At 41.3% G+C, this 18,637-nt stretch overlaps 1 protein-coding gene across 1 annotated transcript; it reads left to right on the forward strand.

Moving 5' to 3' along the window:
- The first annotated feature begins 1,383 nt into the window (after nt 1–1,383).
- Nucleotides 1,384–18,395, forward strand: LOC102789430 (DNA repair protein RAD50-like). The gene is made up of 27 exons (XM_087836093.1): nt 1,384–1,512; nt 1,668–1,751; nt 2,430–2,581; nt 2,668–2,853; nt 3,023–3,227; nt 8,127–8,255; nt 8,816–8,981; nt 10,013–10,071; nt 10,261–10,395; nt 11,065–11,271; nt 11,567–11,743; nt 11,850–12,007; nt 12,095–12,270; nt 12,716–12,953; nt 13,077–13,266; nt 13,414–13,540; nt 13,715–13,908; nt 14,019–14,129; nt 14,385–14,477; nt 14,706–14,819; nt 15,503–15,630; nt 15,753–15,854; nt 17,099–17,221; nt 17,315–17,400; nt 17,583–17,716; nt 17,801–17,934; nt 18,218–18,395. Exons 1-27 carry the CDS (start codon nt 1,384–1,386, stop codon nt 18,393–18,395), a joined length of 3,915 nt encoding a protein of 1,304 aa, XP_087692219.1.
- The last annotated feature ends 242 nt before the right edge of the window (nt 18,396–18,637 follow it).

Below are 18,637 nucleotides of genomic sequence, written 5' to 3' on the forward strand. Positions count from 1 at the left end.
ATAATCATAAAAATGTGTTTTACTAATGATTTCAGAATTTTGTCAAAACAATATATTTGAAAATTCATGGCTTACAATAATTATATGTTAGAGTTAAAAATAACATTTAGATCAAGAGCTTATGTATGCTGGTGGATTAACCATAAGAAACATAAGAAAATATTTAGGTAATTACCAGTGCTGTTAACTTAGGGCATCTATGGCATAAACTTTACACTGAGTGGTAAATTTGTTAAGCTCTGTGTATGAATCATCCCCTATGACCTTTAGATTTACTACAGCTCCACTCGGTGTAACAACAGCAGAAGAGGTATTACTGAATAGCACATGATTACCAAAGTAAAAGCACAATGCAGCATTTCTTTTAAAGTTACAGCAATACTAAAAGAAAAAAGGTAACTGGATACATTTGTGGTATTTTCTGTGTAATAACTGCAAATCAGGGCTACAAAATGCTGAGTGCATATTTTAATCACAATGCTACCGCATGTAAATAAGTGTGACCATGCTTCAGCATAGTCTGTATTACCACTCATCAGATTTTCCTTGAATTTGTTAACTTTAAATGACCGGATGTCCAACTTTCAGCTAAGAAACATTTAGCTAACCCTTTTACACATAGTGGTCACTACAGTTGACAGCTATTCAACAGCTATTCAAAGGCTGTTTTCTTGTATTTGTGTCAGTGTTGATGGCATACTTGCACTTAAACCACTACATTGGACACTGATGTGTCACTCCATACCCTACCACGTTTAAAAAAAGTACATGTTTAAAAAAATGAAGTTCAAAATGCACATGTTGCATGCACATAGTTCAAAAACCTTTTTGTCATGCCTAAAGATGAATAAAAATACTTAAGAAAAAAAAATCCTGATTGAGGTTGTCATAATTCATGCATGAAAGGGTTAAAAAATATCTATTTCTATCTGCGGTGTCATGTGTCAGTATCCTGCGTTCTGTGTGTTGGAATTTCTATGTGATCACATGACAAGTCCAAGGCAGGGTTAAACAACAAAAGCCCCATTTTGAGACAGAACAGAGCAAGCATCAGAGACAACAGAAAATTCTGACACAGTGGGGGAAAAAGAGCTGCTCTGTGTACAAACTGATTGTTTTCTATGTTACTTAGTGGGCGTTCTCAAAAATGAGTTTTCTGTTTCTGCTGCAGTCTTTTGATGCCACTACAGCTGAAAGTTTTGTTCACTTTTTAGCACACAGCTGTTTCATACATGCTATTATACACTAAGAGATTTGGTAACATAGACTGGTATAGAAATCAAGAAAAGTAAATCATGCTCATAAATCACTGATATTTAAAGTCTCACTGCTGATCAAAATCCTTCAGCTTCTAGTTTGTTTTCCTCTTTTCAGAAAGCCAAAATGTCAAAGATAAATGACATGAGCATTCTGGGAGTGAGGAGCTTCGGGATTGAAGACAAAGACAAACAGGTCATCTCTTTCTTCACTCCTGTGACTGTGCTGGTTGGACCCAATGGAGCAGGAAAAACAGTATGAGGGGACATTCAGATGAGATCAAAAGTTGACTGTGAAGTCAAACAATACATCATTTAGATTTTAATATTTAAATTTTTTAAATGATTAGTGTTTGTGTTTTTATCCATGTGCACCGACCGGGACTTGTGTTTCCTGTTTCATCTTTTTAGACAATTATTGAATGTCTCAAGTTTGCGACATCAGGAGAACTTCCACCTGGATCTAAAGGAAGTGCTTTTGTTCATGATCCAAAGGTTTGTCTTCCGTTCTCTCCTTTTAGCTGATTAGACTCTGAATTTAAAAATGTCCTTAAACAAAGAGTACAAAGAATTTTTTAACAGCAATTATGAGGTTGGATGGGCCAGTTTACATCATGACTTACTTATTTGTTATAACGCATTGGTTCCTAAATTGTGTATTGAAAGGCAAACCTCCAAGTGTTGACCACATTTTATTATTTGAATACAACAGAATTAACACGTCGTTTATATATATTAACACCATAGAAAATATATATTTATTTTTAAAATGCTGACTTAAGTTGAATGTATTCCCAAAGCTACCGGCCTTATGGCTTCAGTTGCTCATACTAGATCCAGAGAGCACAAAAGTCTTGTCAGAAATGTGTTCATCTAAAAAACTATAATCAAATGTTAGACTGAGAACATGAGACTCCTGCCTCTTTTGTACCTGTAGGCAAAATCTTTATCAATATAATGAATGTAGAATTTGTAGTGTGGGCACATCATATCGGAAAATCTGAGATTTGGTGTTGTACTTGACTTATCTTAGCCTGTCTACAGTTGCTGAGTCTGCAAGCCAATTTGCAACCCACCCTCACCCTAGATTCTGTTTTTCATCTATTGTCACTGATGTCAGTAAAACTCCACCCTCTGTAGTTACAAATCTTATCATTTTTATAAATGTTGCAGGACGCCCAGAGGACAGTTGTACGAGCCCAGATTGAGCTCTCACTCTCAGACATCAAGGGAGAGGAAATCGAGATCCAACGCTTCGTGTCCTGCTCTCTGATAGAAAATAAATACTCCTTTAAAAGTGAAGAGCAGAACATTAAAAGAACAAAGTAAGAACCTGAGTTGTTTTAACTGATGTTTAAAAATGTATAATTTGGATTGAGGTGATATGGTGCCTGTCTTCATGTTCTTCTAGGGATGGAAGGAGGGTGAGCAGGTCTGTTAAGTGTGGCGACTTGCACCAGGAGATAACTTCTGCACTGGGTGTATCAAAGTCAGTGTTGAACGATGTCATCTTCTGTCACCAGGAAGAGTCTAACTGGCCACTTAGTGAAGACAGAGTTCTCAAAGAAAAGTTTGACTCCATCTTCAATGTAACCAAGTAAATCCAACACTTGTCTTGTTTGTGTCTTTTTTCACATTAAATCACTTCAAACCCAACTAAAGATAAATATATATATATATATATATATATATATATATATATATATATAGACCAGTACGCTCCTTTCAGATATTACAAAGTAAAGAATGTCCTGTCTTTCTTACAGGTATAACAAAGCGAGGGCAAAGATGCATGAGCTGCGTTTGAAGCAAAGTCGGAGAATTGAACAGTGTCAGGCAGAGCTGTTCTACCTGGAGAAAAACAAGGAGAAGGCCCAGCAGCTTAGAGACAATGTAGCCCAAAAACAGGCTGATCTGAGGGCCTCACAAGATCTGATCCTGCACATAGAGAACCAGATCGATCCACTTGAGGTGGGTTCATAAAACAGGCAAGAAAGTTCTGGTACTTTTCTGTAAACCGTTCACATGAAGTGTAATCAATTCTGACCCAGTAAAGGACTAGATGTTACAATCCCTGATAATGCATTGCTTTAAATGGAGAAAATCTTGGGGGATGGCTCCAGAAACTTTACCAGCGGCACACATCGTTGTGTGCCTCAACTTTCGTTGTTTTACCCAAGCCAATCTGCCATTTTTCCTTGGTTAGGTTTAGGGATTAGAGATCTGATCTAAATTCTCATGTTAAAATTTGGGACACATCGTCAGCAATGTTCCCTCTAATTTTTCATGTGTCTGAGCGAATGCACAAACTCCCTGAGCGGTCCCTTCGACCACTGAGAGCAACAGCAGGCGTCTGCACTGTGGTCACACCAGCATCAAATCCATCCAAGTTACATGGTTTATTAAAATAATCAAATTACAGAATTTACATTTATGTTAGACTACTTTTAATTAAGTGCTTTAGCCCACTTACAACGAAAATTTTAAAAAGTCTTGTTCATGACCTGTGTAGTTTGTTAGCACTATTGGAAGTAAAAATAACTTGAACTCCAATTTTGAAAACACAACTTTCTTTTACATATATATATATATATATATATATATATATATATATATATATATATATATATATATATATATATATATATATATAAAGCTCTGATTTGTACTATGAGTCTGTGGTCTGGGAGACAGTCCTGTAACTCTCTGTCTGCAAAATACAGTATATAATGGCCAATGCTAGGCAATTCATTTTATAGTTACTTTTTCAAAAAAGTTACTGAGTTTTGCGAACAAGGTTTTTGCAGCTGTTTACCTAAAATGCAGCCAAGGTGTTTTCTAAACAAACATTTCACAATATTTACAGAACAATCAGCTGTTCTGCATCAAATTTGATGCCACACAAATCATTTGTGCCACTCCAAAAAATCATTTCTGTCCACTATGAGATAAAGGAGAAAAACAGCCTGATACCTGCAGGCCTGACAACAGCAGATGTATCACTCCTGTAACACCTGTAACATCCAGCAGTCGCCTCATTGTTCTGACACACACAACAAAACTATTGACTACACTACACACTAACTACACAAGATTTGCGCTAAACGTCGCAAATCTCTCACATCTCAAAACACCGCCGTCACTCCTAAAACTTCCCCCTTCCTAAACAAAACTAAATGCCATGTTGCCATATCATTTTTTGATTGGTCGACATGGTACATTTTTTGACCAATAGGAAAGGCCGGGTTTTTTTGGTTTTGGCTTTTCTCACAGGCGGAGAGTGCTTTTCCTTACAAAACACAGTTTTTATATAAGATATAAACTATGATAGTATTCAGGAAGAAAACCAAACATTGCATATAATTTTATCATAACTCTGGTTTTATGTGGCCTATCAATACAATTTAAAAACTGGTATAAAGTCCACACTTTTTCCGTCAATTGTTCCGTCTGTCCTGCTCACATCTCCAATGGTTGTACGCGTTGTCATTAACGTGGCTTCACTCCACATCAGCCACGCCGCTTTGTTAGCTAAAACACCGGTGTCAGCACATAAGGACGCTGTCATAGCCTGTCAATGACGTTGATTAGCTGTGTATATACGAATGTGAATCGCATCATTGGCTGGACTATGGGATAAGGTGGCATCGTTCTAATCCCATACGGGAGCAGCCAGTCACTTACTGACTAACACTGCAAAACAGAATTGTTGAAATTTTAATTTCAATTCAGGTTCGATTTTTTTGTGTGTGCGCAACGCAGATTTTTTGTGCGCAGAGACCGTGCCAGCAGTGCGCAATTGCGCACGTGCGCAGCTTAGAGGGAACATTGATCGTCAGTAGTGGACCTTGGATTCATCAGGTGTTTCGGCTATTATCACTAGCAGAGATGGGCAGTAACGCGGTACTTGTAATGCGTTACTGTAATCCGATTACTTTTTTCAAGTAACGAGTAAAGTAAGGGATTACTATTGCAAAAACGGTAATTGGATTACCGTTACTTTCCCGTAGGAACGCTGCGTTACCTCGTTACTAAAACCATGATTTTTTGCGAGAATGTCTCATGACAGTGACGTAAGCAAGTGCGACGTTTGTGAAAACAGCTGTGTGCAGAGCAACAATGGATAATATATCGAGTGCGGGAGAGAGTATGAGCGTGCAGCGTTTAAAGCGTGGAAGTACTGACCTTACTTTGAGTTTGATTCCATAAAAAGTGACATAAAAATTAGTGTCGTGGGAAGAAAACTTCTTTTTACAGCGAAAAAAACCCCTAAACTTCCGTGCAAACGCCGAGTGCGCTATGACGTAATGGGAAAGTCACAGAGAAACTCGCGGATTCTTCCACTGACCGCTGCGGCACACCTGCACCAAGGTAAACCTCCGCCCACCTGCTTTACAGGTGAAAATAGAGCAAAAGGACCGCTGAGTCTTTGACTTTATTTATTTTCTGCTGTGTTTTACTTGCATCTATTTGAAAGAGTGAGTGTTAACACAAAAAAATATTTTATTTTATGTGCTGGAATGTGCAGAAAATAGGTTTAAATATTAAACAAATTTCTTCCAGTCAGAGAATGTTGGATATAATTAAATTTTTGCTTGATGCATAAAGTTAAAAGATTAAAACTAATAAAACAAGTTTTAAAAAGGGACTTTTCCATTTGATTACATTTTGTATGATGGATTATGTAGAAAAAGTAGAACTGGGCTGAAAGATCTATCGCTTTATCACCTATTCAGGTTGTAAATCGTGTTTTTAAAAAGTAACTAAGTAACTAAGTAATTAATTACTTTTGAAAATAAGTAATCAGTAAAGTAACGGGATTACTTTTTGGGGGAAGTAATCAGTAATTAGTTACTGATTACTTTTTTCAAGTAACTTGACCAACACTGATCACTAGACACCCTCATCCAAGGAGGCCCTGCCAGGGTTGATCAGGCCCCGGAGCGTGTCACTGGTTTATGTTAAAATAGTTTTTCTCTTCTTCTTTTAGTTTTCTACAGTTTATTCTATCTATTCACTGCAACTAAGAAATATTTACCTCTTTAACATTTATGGAGCCTAATTTCTTCAAAGGAACAGAAAAGGTGACAGAGAGAAGTAAGGCAAGTAAGTAAGATAAAATAGGAGAGAGCAGAGAAGAGAGCAGGAAGGAGGGCGCCCGATCTGGCTTCCCACATCTCCCTGCCGGATCGGGCTGTACACTCTACCTCCCCACTGCCTCCCAGAAAAGGGAAGAAGAGCAGAGGGGAGAAGAGCGGAACATTTTTCTTTCCTATTTTTTCATTCCTCCTTTTAGTTTCACTACCATGAAGTTAACTGCACAGTCCCCAGGAGGCCCTGAGACAGAAGTATCAGTCAACCAGCAAAACTTCTAATGTTATGTTTTACCCTTTTGACGAACCCTGTTAAGGCAGGCCCACCACGGGTTGATCAATCCTGGGCATGTGTATTGCGGTTAGCTGACTGCCTTAGGTGCCCAAGTGATGTCAGGCCTTTTTAGCCATAGCCAGTGACTGGTCCTCTCAGCAGTGTTAGCCAGTTCTCTTTTAGCCTGCTGTTGTGCCTGTCCTCTGATCCCAATCTCTCTCAGCAGTTTTGCTGTTGTAAAACTACTTAGAGCAGGACAACAAAGCCCCTGCACCCCACTTCCACTGGGCGCACCTTGATCTTCCAGCGTCTGTCCTCTGCCTCAGCTGCCAAGTTGGCATACCACAGCTTCTTACGCTCAAATCCCTCCTCAATTGCTTCCTCGCATGGTACCGTCAGCTCAATAACATATGCAAGTTTTGTGGAGTTAGACCAAAGGACAAGGTCTGGCCGCAGAGTAGTTGTTACGATCTCTGTCGGAAAAATTTGCCTCTGATCCAAGTCCACTTGCATCCACTAATCCCTGGCAACCTTCAGCGGGCCCAGGTCCGGGGTTGAGGGGCTCCTTCTCGGCTTGTCTCCCTCCCGGACGCTCCTCTTGATTCGTGAAAGGATATCCAACTCTGCCCACAGACAGCAAAAACAATACCTGATTAATGTGGCCACTATGCATTTCACGGTCATCTCCTTCTGCACTTCTGGACACTTCCACACTGGTTCTACCTTTAAATTACTCCCATCAAAATAATGGTTTTATTTTGGGGAAGAAGTTGAATTTTCAGGGAACCAAATCTGGAGAACAGAGCTGAGAGCAAACAATAACTCTTATCCTATCCCTGCTGTTGCGTTTACCTCCCGCCCTTACTTTAGTGTACCTGGTCAAGGTTGACCAGTCTGTTTTAACAGCTCTTAAATTAGCATAACAAACATTTTTCACCACCAAATTCAGTTCAGTCGGTTGTTCAGTGAGTGAGTGGATTCCCATTCATTTCCTATGGCGGACACTTTTGAACAGGAACACCAAACACATGTCACAAGGTTGATTAAAACACTCAAAATTCAACAAATTCATCACTTTTATATGTTCAAGTGCATAGTGTGGAGGACATCACAAGACCTTGAGGCAATCAGATGTGAAACACAATATTTATGAGTGTTTTAAGTTGTAAATCAGTCAGATTTGACCCGAACGTGACAGGAAGCTTAAATGAGCTGAAAGTGCACAGTGGCACAGATTAGGTGGTTTCTGCTGAATGTTCTCATTCAAATGCCTTTAGATAATTACAGCAGAGCAACATTCATGTTTGTTCTGGGCACAAGTTTGAGGGTCATGCTGGTAAATAACAGGTAAGTGATCAAACTTACAGAGAATGATCTAAAAGTTGCAGCCGAGCTTATTAATATGTATGTTGTAAACAAGTGATACCAGGAGAGCACAAATATAAAAACAATGGGGGTTAAAGAAATGTATTTTATTATTTAATGATTTATAATTTTTTGCAGACACGGCTGAGCGACATAAAAATGAAACTTGAAAATGTGACAAAGCTAGAAAATGAAATCAAAGCTCTGGACAGCTTGAGGAAACAGATGGAGGAGCACAACAAGGAGCTGGAGGAAACTATGGAAGAGGTAACACAATGTGTGAAAAATGTCTGAACAAATATGAGATGTTTTACTTTTTAGTTACAAAACTTCGAAAGATACTGCACTTTGGATGAAGTTTCATGATCTTGAAAGAGAAACTAATCGATCAAAGATTCATTCGTTTGAGATCTTTGTGATTTTCTGTCAGGTCCAAAATCTTTGCTCAGTGCCTGATCTACTCGTTGTTTTTTCTTCCCTGTGACTTCCTCCACCTCCTGAAAGGGAAAATAAGCTGACACAACGGAAGACATCCAAAATACATGACAGAGCCATAGAGGATAACAAGATTTCCAGGGATCAACCTAAAAAGCAGTCATGCTTATTTTAGTTTGGTTTTTGTGCACCTTTGTGGGATCAGTCTTAAACAAGAATGACCAAATTTAAATTAAGTTAGGTTTCTGAAGCTCCAAGGGCCATTTCTGGAAGTTCTTGATCACTTCTTTGACATTTTCATCACTGCAGTTTCCACTGGAGTCAGACCTCAAGACCCATTCATTTAACTGTAGAACAATTCCAATCCATTGACCTTTGTCTGTGTGTTTCAGGTGTTTCAGGATTCAGATGAGCAGCTACAGCATACTTACGAGAACCACCAGAGGACAGTGAGGGAGAAAGAGCAGAAGCTGCAACAGCACCAGGAGGAGCTGCAGACCTTTGACCAAGAATACCAGAGACTGACCAGAGAAACGAATGATCTGCTGGTAGAAAAAGGTTCACTCACCTGCATATACTAGAGTAGCTCCTGACATTTTCCTCCACACCTATGAAAAGTAGGAGTGGGTTTTGATTATCGATTTTCCGATTAAAATCAATTCTAGCTTGAATAACGCGATGTCGATTCATTAAAATCCTGAATCAATTTTTATATATACATTTATTTTGCCCGAAACGCTAAAACAGTAAATGAGAGCAGATACACGGATTCTGCACAAAGATGTAAACACAAAGCGTAGACCCGCCGACGCTTCAGAATCTGTGAGATGCCCGCTTTCTCACTGACGGCACGTACACGCCATTGGATGAGAAAGCGGACATCTCACAGATTCTGATGCGTTGGCGGGTCCACGCTTTGTTTCCATCTTTTTTTGCGCTAGATTTTGAAGCTGCAGATTTTGTCTCTCTCCAACCAAATTTGACTGAACCAGCAGCAAAAGAAGAACCAAATTATCCTTCACATTTTGCTTTACATAAACATCATCATGAATTCCCTCTTGCTGTTTTGCTTCCACCACGATAAAATGACACTTCATGCACAGCTCTCTCTCTCTCTCTCTCAGGTATAGTTTCCCATCTAAAAATCTCTGTTTTCTGCTGATTCTTGTCTGTGTACAATATTTACCACACTGCATGAAAAACTCTGTAGTGGGTCAGTTTAAGCAAAAGGTTTCCACTGAAATTGAGCCTTTACGATGTTAACCATGAACTAACCATGAACTGGTGAAGAGCCCTGAGAGCAAACATCTCCCAACACTTACATCACAAACGTGTGACTGGTCAGTAATGATGGTTCTGGAACAACACTGATAAGAAACAACATCAGCACAGTCCTATCAGATCATGTACTTATCACCATATGTGTAGCGAGTCATTCGTTAAGTCGTGTCTTGTTGTTGTGACATGTTTTCACAGTAAATATATCGCTCAGTACACTGACAGAATAAAAAATACTAGAAGTGGAATAATGCACAGGGTGGATGCTGTGTTTCATCAGTACAGAATTAGCAACATTTTTTTTCCCACAGGTCGTCTACAACATGAAGCTGAACGTCACACTAAGAACACTGAGGACCGCGACAGCCTGGTAAGAAGAAAGAAAACCTCTTCTTTCTTAACTTGTTTGTTTCTGTCAGGACAAAGGAGTCTGTGGAGTCTGTAAATACACTAAGGTGGACTTAATCACTCAGAGCAAGCAGTGACATTAAATATGCATGTGGATTAATACAAGGACACAATAACTCTTTTATTTATTCACATGTCATCTGTGTCACAGGTCCACTCTTTGTCATCCTGTCTGGAGATGGAGGGTTATGACCAGCTGCCCTTTGCTGTTTCTCAACTCGAGAGCTTTTACCATCAAGTCACACAAAGGCTGGAGGAGGAAAAGGAGAGAGTCAGTCAGCTCTTGGTAAGAAATGCTCTGTCACTCTCAGTTTTTGTCAGTATTTGTGTGTAATTTTTCACAGATAAAATGATGTCCAACCAGTCATGGCATATTGCTGCCCCTCCCTGAGCCTGGTTCTTCAGCAGATTTCTTCCTGTTATAAGGGAGTTTTTCCTTCCCGCTGTCACCAATGTGTTTGCTCATAGGTGGATCATCCAATCTGTCGGAGTTTTCTCTGGTTCTCTGTATTATTGTAAGGTCTTTACCTTACATTATAAACTGCCTTGAGATAACTGTTTTTGTGATCTGGTGTGATAAAAATTAAATTTAACTGAAAACAGAATTCTAAGATAAAATACACGTTAGCTAGAGATGCCTGCAAAAAAGTCATCTGAACAATCATATATGAACGTCTTGATGCATTCTCAATCATCCAGGAAAATAAATCTCCAAAAGTTGATTCTGTTCATCTGGACGTAGCGTTTCCTGGGAGAAACGTTTCGTTTTCGTCACTCATCCAAGTGACTTCTTCAGTCAGACTGAAGAAGTCACTTGGATGAGTGACGAAAACGAAACGTTTCTCCCAGGAAACGCTACGTCCAGATGAACAGAATCAACTTTTGGAGAATCATATATGAGATATTTGTGCTCTTCACTTCTGTTCTTCCTCCTCTTAATATTTGGTTCGATCAGGCAGAGCTGCAGAAACTGGAGCAGCAGAAGCAGCAGTCTGTTGATGAAATGAGGGACAGGAAGACGTACATGGAGAGAACGGTAGAGATGAAAAGAGACGAGCAGCAAAAGAAGCAGCAAGAGCTGAAAAACATCACAGAAGAGCTGCAACGACTGCAGGATTCATGTAGTCGACTGCAAGAGCTGGAAAATAAACTGGCTGAAGTGGTGAGAATGCACACACACATGGATCATGATGTTTTTGAGGTTGTGAAATCGTCACAGGTTGATTTCTTTGATATTCTCTTTTTCTGGATCAGAGACTGGATATATCGTGCGTGTCTCTTACACTAGATTGATCCTACTCTTTTACAGCTTGATGTATTTATCCACTGACTCTGTTACAGCTGCTTTGTATGAATCACAGTTCAAAAGCGTCCTTCTTTGTCTGACACTTGTCTCCTCTTGAGCCTCTTTCATGTTCTTATATCATAGATTGTGTTTTGTGTGTGTTTCTCTTCAGGAGCACGAGGATGCAGTTCAGAGCTCCAGTGTGGAGGAGCTGAAGGCCGAGGTCGAGGAGCTCCAGGAAGAAAAGGCTGAACTCGACTGCACACAGAGACAGCTCGACGAAGAGATGGAGACACTCAACATGCATACAGCTGCACTCACACAGATGGACATACTGAAAAAGGGCAAAGTAATGAGGAACCTAAACTCACCTGCTGCTGTTTTTCTACTTCTCTTACTGATCATCTCCCTTCTTTCCTTTATCCCCTCTCATCTTCCCTCTTTCTGTCCTCCAGGCCGAGATGGAGGAGCAGATTCTTCAGATCCGGTCTCGTCACTGTGAGGATCTGGTGTCTCTATTGGGCCACTTTCCAAACAAGAAAGAGCTGGAGGACTGGGTCTCTTCCAAGTCAAAGGAAATCAGCAGCACCGGGGACAGACTTACAAAGCTCAAGTTAGTAACATTTAAGTAGAAAACAATGCTTTTAAGATGGATCTTCTCCCGACACTCACCACTGTTACATTGTGGTTTTCATCTCAGAATGGACTTGGCATCAAATGAGCAGAATAAAAGCCACATTACTGCTGAGCTGCTGAAGAAGGAGCTGCAGTTAGCTACAGATGAAGAGAAGTTCTTGAATGTTTGCAGCAGTCGAGATCTGGAGCAGGACCTGAGCAACCTGCAGAGAGAGCTGGACGAGATATTCAAGACAAAAGGTAAATGGTCTCAAACAGGAAGAGTGGTAGCTTCTTTGGACCTTGCAATCAGTTTTACGTGGGAACTATTTTCTTACTACTGTCTTCATCCACCAACCAAAAGAATACTGCAGCTATGTGACATTGGGTTATCTGGGAGGTGCAGCATGAACGTTTACATCCTGTCACGCTGTCAGAAGCTCTCGTCACAGTTGATGCACGCTTCCTTCTGCAGAGATAGTCAGAGAGTTGAAAGAAAATAGTTTCTACTTGCTCACAAAAATGTTTGTTTTTTTGTCGTGAGACACTGCTTCTAAATTATTATTATTATTGTTTATATGAAGCTCTGAGCACCACAGGACAAGCACCACTTAGAAGAGAACTGCTTCTTTAAGCCTCCTAATGTAGTATCCATGTGAATAAACATGATTCCTGTGTCCTTCTTTCTGCTTCTGTCCTGGTTTAGCTCTACTAACTGGAACTAAAGTGGTGTACACCCAGTTCATCAGCAAGCTGAGCGAGCACAGGGAGCCCTGCTGCCCCGTGTGCCGACGATCATTTCCCTCAGAGTCTGAGGTGCAGGAAGTTGTCAGAGTCTTGCAGTCTAAACTACACCTGGTGCCAGAGAAACTGAAGATCACTGAGCAGGATCTGGAGAGGACAGAGAGGAGGAGAGAGGAGATAGTGGCTCTCAGGCCTGTGAGGTACAGTGTCAGAGACGTTTGTGTCAAACCAACAGTCCAGTCTGTCCTCATTTCCTTGTAAGAGATAAAAACGAAGAATCCACTGTCGATTCATTGATTTTTCTCTTTTATGTCTCATGTCAGGGAGGCCATTGTGCAGTTTCAGGAAAATGAGCTGCCAGCATTGAGGAAGCAGCTGCAGACTGTGGACAGAGAAGCTGAGAGGCTGAAGGGTGATGTGGAGGAGCAGGAGGCTCTGCTCGCCGTCCTGAGGTCTGAGGAGGAAAAAGCCAAAGACTGCCTGCAGGACATTTCCCTCATGGACTCATACCTGGTACCAAACATTTGTCTGTCTCATTCTTTCTCACCACATGTGCCAGACACAGCCAGGACCTGCACACATCTGTCCTTTTTTCATGACAAAGAATCAAGTTTAGAAAGTACATAAAAAGTGATGAGATCTGGATTTCCTTCTCTGTAGAGAAACCTTGAAGAGGTGGAAAGGAAAATTGATCAGCAGGCATCCAAACTCCAGGAAGTAAACCTGGACAACACATTTCAGCAGCTCAGTCAGGACAAACATGAAACTCAGGACCAGCTTGACACCAGTAAGACAACCAGCTCTGTTTCCAGCCCTGATTTTAACTCCGACCCTTGATTTCTCCCATGAAACCCATGACAATCCGAACTGTGTAAAAACTGGACTTAGTTCATATCTTTTATATCTGCGTCTCTGCATTGCAGCATGATTTCCTTTCCTTTGGCCTTTTGTGTCCTTGCAGCTTACAGCACAATTGTGCGTAAACATAAACAGATCCAGGACCAGCAGGAGCAGATTCAGAGGCTGAAAAGTGCAGCGATAGAGATGAGAGACGAGCAGCTTCAGCTGATCAGAGACAAACAGAAGCAGCAGCACCTGGAGGAGCTGAGTGCAGAGATCACTGCTAAGATGGAGGGCTTAACCACAGAGATCAGGGTGCTGTTTATTTATGTATTATTATTATTCATTTACCTAATTTTATTTCTCTGTAAGTGGAAACAAATATTTAACGTTGCATTTTTTCCTCTGACTTTGTGGTCGAACAGGAGGGAAATGAAGAACTGTGCCCTTTATCAGCTGCTCTGGAGAAGCTGCAGCAGGAAAAGCAAAATCTGGTGGAGCAGAAGAAGCAGAGAGAGGAAGAAGAGCAGAAGAAGGTGGATGCATACATGCTCTTTTAGTGGGAACGTGTCCTTCTTTCTATCTGCTGCACATTGTCAGGTTCCTTTGCTCATAACCAAAACCAATGAATCAACACAGTTCAAATAACACACAGTTATAAAATACATTTGCACGTAGAACCGTGTTTAAGACAAAAACATAACATCATGTGTGCAATGTTCTTAGAGCATTTCTATCAAACAGAGTTGTGAATGTTTATGAGGTAACTGCTGTAACTCTGTTACCGACAGATTCGTAACACTGAGGAGAGACTGAAGGAAATCACTGCTTTGCAAAGAGACGTCACTAAATATGTTGATGAGGGAAGAGACAAATACAAAGAGGTAACGTGATGATCGCTGCTGGATAAACAGGATTTGATGCTTCTGTTTAAACAAAGGAAGCACTGAAGCACCTTTCCTTAGTGTTTAGAGGATTTCACCAGTTTCCTAACTAATATGCACTTCACTTAGGACTATCTCATCACAACTGTATCCATTTATTTTAAATGTGGACTGTAATCGTGTTGATTTGTTATTTTTTTTTATACTATCTGTCTGCCAATGTTGCAGGACAAAGAGTCAGAGTATCGAGCAGCAATGACTCAGCTCCAAGAGGCTGAGAGGAATAAAGAGAGGATCAGCACAGAGATGGGAAACATCCAGCAGGACATAGACACTCAAAAGGTATCAGAGTCGGTGTTTTGATTTGTGTTTTTCTCTTTTTTTTAACCTGTAATTTTAAAAATGAAACTTAGGGTTATTTACTCTCATTGCTGATGTCACACCCACCTTTGCATCTATTTAAAAGTTAAACCACAAACTATATATACAAGATGGTTTTAGCCCCATGAAATCAGTCCAGAAGTGACTTAAACCTGCATTGCTTCTAATGAACAGCAGGGGGCGACTCTTTCCTGATTGAGTTTATAGTTTAAACCTTATTGAATAGAATCTTATTTTAAATATTTTTGTAAATTATGGTCTTCATTAGGCTGATAAAGCAAGGAATGCATTAGGGCGGGTCTACCTTTTGATTGACAGGTCACTGCTGTTTCTCAGCCAGATCCACAGCTTGCTTGTCACTCTTGCTTGTTGCTAAAAAAGGGAGATGCCAGGAGTTTAATAACTCTACTGAAGCCTTTAAAACTTTGATTTCTTTACTAAATCGTGACGTCACAGTGGCTACATTCATCTTTTATAGACAGTCTATGAGGAAACTCTGGGCTTTTTGTCCTTTAATTGTAGAAAAACTTCCAACATCCAAATTCTTGTGAAGAATGTAGTATAAAAAAAGTCTATTTTATTATCACACTGACACTTTGTGTCCTCACTGACTTCAATGCTGCCATTATTGAAATGTTCCTTAGGTCAAAGAGCGCTGCTTATGGGACAACCTGACCTTGAGAAAGCACGTTAATAAGCTGAAGAACATGGCGGCCAAACGTGAGGCTCTGCAGGAAGAACTGAGCTACATGCAAGTCTCGCTGCTTCAGCGGTGAGAGTGCTGCACTGTAAAGTCAGCCCCAGCCTCTGCTAAAGCAGCAGCGTCACACCTCAGGTGGTAAAGATTACTCAGGGCCAAGTCAGACTCTCATGTGTCTTTCTGTGGGTGTCCAGACAACATGAGGAAGAGGAAAGCAAGCTGGCCGAACTGAAGAGCGAGCGCAGTCAGGAGCAGGGCGCACAGAAACCCCTGGAGGAGCAGATACTGGAATACAGGTTTGTTACGCTGCTCTTTCTTCGGCTCTCACCATATCAGGTTAAAGCAGGTTGCTGCACACCCTCAGCCTGCTTCTGCTGGACTTTTCTTCCTGTTAAGGGCTTTTTTCCTTGCTGTCACCAAATGCTGCACAAAGGGAATCGCTGGCTTTGCCTCTACAGTACTTTGAGGTTGTGTACTGGCTGCGATCCACCACCTTCTGCTCCACATTTACTCTGTCTGCCCACTTATTTTCATACCCAGCCAGGCTAAAATATACACTTTCTGCTAAGCAATCAGTTCTACTTTGACACAGATATACAGCACTGTGCAAAAGTCTTGAGCCACCTGTCATTTCTTTATATTTTACTTCTAAGGAGCAAAGCTTGTGTAATGTGTTAACGTGCTCTGGAGCAACAGTGTTCCAGCTTTCTTAAGGTCTTTCAGAGTGTTTCTTTGGACAGTGGCTCAAGACTTTTTCACAGCCCTGTACCTAAAATAAGATCATTTCAGTGATCGATGTTAAAACAATAATGAAATCAATAAAATTCCTTTGACTTTGTGCTCATGACTTAACCCTCCGGTTGTGTTCACCCCCACCCCCTTACTTTAGTGTTCCCAGTCAAAATTGACTGGTCAGTTTTAACAGCTCTTAAATGGACATAAGAAACATTTTTCACCACCAAATTCAGTTCAGTGGGTGGGTCAATGGGTTATTCATTTTGTCATTCAGTGACCCATTCAGGGGGTCAGAGGCCAGGGGTGGGGGGGTAGATTCTCATTCATTTTCTATGGTCATTATTGACCGGGATGTAACAAAGTTGATTAAACACCAACGAAAGAGGTGCTCATCACTTTTATATGTTCAAGTGCATAGTGTGGAGGATGTCATAAGGCCTCCAGGCAATCGGATGTAAAACACAATATTCATGAGTTTTTTAATTTGTAAATCGGTCAGATTTGACCCGAACACGACAGGAAGGTTAAACACATTTCCCATAATTCATCGCTGTAACCCAGAGTACTTCAGGTATCTCAGGGTTATATAACATGAGTCACACAATAAAGGCGACAATTTTCAGTACTCAACATCACATGTGAAACGTGTGCAAAACACTAGTAAAAACTCTTCCCTCCACGCTGAGTGTGGAGCCTCGACAGAGCTGAGAAAATCCCTGATTCTCCCCGAAAGTTCACATGAGCACATGAAACAAGAGCGCTTCACTCACTTTCACTCATCTCTGATCTGAACCTTTGATTGCAGCAAACAGCTGGAGGAAGATCAGTACGGCAAAGCCGAGGAGCTCCACAGAAACAAGATGATTGAGATGAGAACCACACAGGTGCTCAGCAGAGACCTGAAACTCTACGAAGAGGCTCTAGATCAGTAAGTTTACTGCATGTCGTCGCTTGATCGTCAGTGTGGGACAGAAACCATGTGAAGGTCATCAGAGTTTCTGTTTCTCTGTTGCTTCCACAGAGCCATCGTGAAGTTTCACAGCATGAAGATGGATGAGATCAACCAGAACATCAGAGACCTGTGGCGCAGCACCTACAGGGGTCAAGGTGCATCTCACTGACCCCCTCAGACAAAAATCAGCTCAGTGATTGAAGACGTGCTTGTATCTATGAAACTACAGCAGAGTGTGATCGAGACGTCTCAGACACATTTTACACGTCTGATCACCAGAAAACTGCTCAGTGGGTAAATGTGAGTGTTTGGTCTTCACCTCGTGTCTCCCTTGCAGATATCGAGTACATCGAGATCAGGTCTGAGGTGGAGGAGAGGTCGGAGAGGCGGAGGAGCTACAACTACAGAGTAGTGATGATGAGAGGAGACGCAGACGTGAATATGAGAGGGCGCTGCAGTGCCGGTCAGAAGGTATTTAAAAGATTTTCTGTGTCAGCGCCTCCGTCACTTAAACTCTTGTTTAGTTGGATGGACTGATCCTGTGTGTGTGTTTAGGTGCTGGCATCCCTGATCATCCGGCTCGCTCTTGCAGAGGCCTTCTGTCTTGACTGTGGAATCCTGGCCCTGGATGAGCCCACCACCAACCTGGACCGGGAGAACATCGAGTCCCTGGCAGACGCTCTCGTAGAGTCAGTGCATGCAAACGATGTGTTACCCAGAGAAACCTGATGTTTGTTCAGCCTAAAGCTGAACCTCTGACTTTGTGACTTTCCCTAAAGCAGACGGTGTAAATAAAAGCTCACAGCTTCAAAGTACAAACTTATAATAAATGGATGAAAGATCTCAAAGATAGCCTGACAGGACAAACATTAAACACACTCCAGACCTTACAGAGTCGTAGCTTCATCTGTTGCATTATTCAGACTGCTTCTTGAATCCTCTCCACTTCTCTGTCTCCTCTGTCCTCTCCAGGATCATCAGGACTCGCTCTCAGCAGCGTCACTTCCAGCTGCTGGTCATCACTCATGACGAGGACTTTGTGCAGCTGCTGGTTCGGTCCGGGTGCATCCAGCACTTCTACCGCATCAGCAAGAACCAGGACCAGAACTCAGAGATCACAAAGCAGAGCACAGCCTTCCTCTCCGTGTGACACCTTGTACCTCAGCAGCTATGAAATCACTTCATGGTTCACCCTCTCACACACACCCACGTGAGCTGCTCGCCCGGCATCAGGATGAAATTTGGATTCGGCGTCTCAGCTGATGACACGTCAGCACGTGAAAGTCTGTGGACTAAAAGACACAACCTGTTCAGAGATCAGAGGCAGCTCCACAGTTTACCTTTATATTTCTATGTTTCCTCTGAGGGGACAGAGTTCTCTTATGAATATTT

The sequence above is a fragment of the Neolamprologus brichardi genome, chromosome 23 (genome assembly GCF_056152115.1).
Source record: "Neolamprologus brichardi isolate AB-2024 chromosome 23, ASM5615211v1, whole genome shotgun sequence".
Taxonomy (NCBI): Eukaryota; Metazoa; Chordata; class Actinopteri; order Cichliformes; family Cichlidae; genus Neolamprologus; species Neolamprologus brichardi.

Excerpts from the sequence above, each read along its gene's own strand:
- LOC102789430 (XM_087836093.1), top strand. The coding sequence starts at position 1,384 with ATGTCAAAGATAAATGACATGAGCATTCTGGGAGTGAGGAGCTTCGGG. Across the intron at positions 1,513-1,667 it reads CCAATGGAGCAGGAAAAACA|ACAATTATTGAATGTCTCAA; the intron begins GTATGAGGGGAC and ends TCATCTTTTTAG. Across the intron at positions 14,820-15,502 it reads AGGACATAGACACTCAAAAG|GTCAAAGAGCGCTGCTTATG; the intron begins GTATCAGAGTCG and ends AATGTTCCTTAG.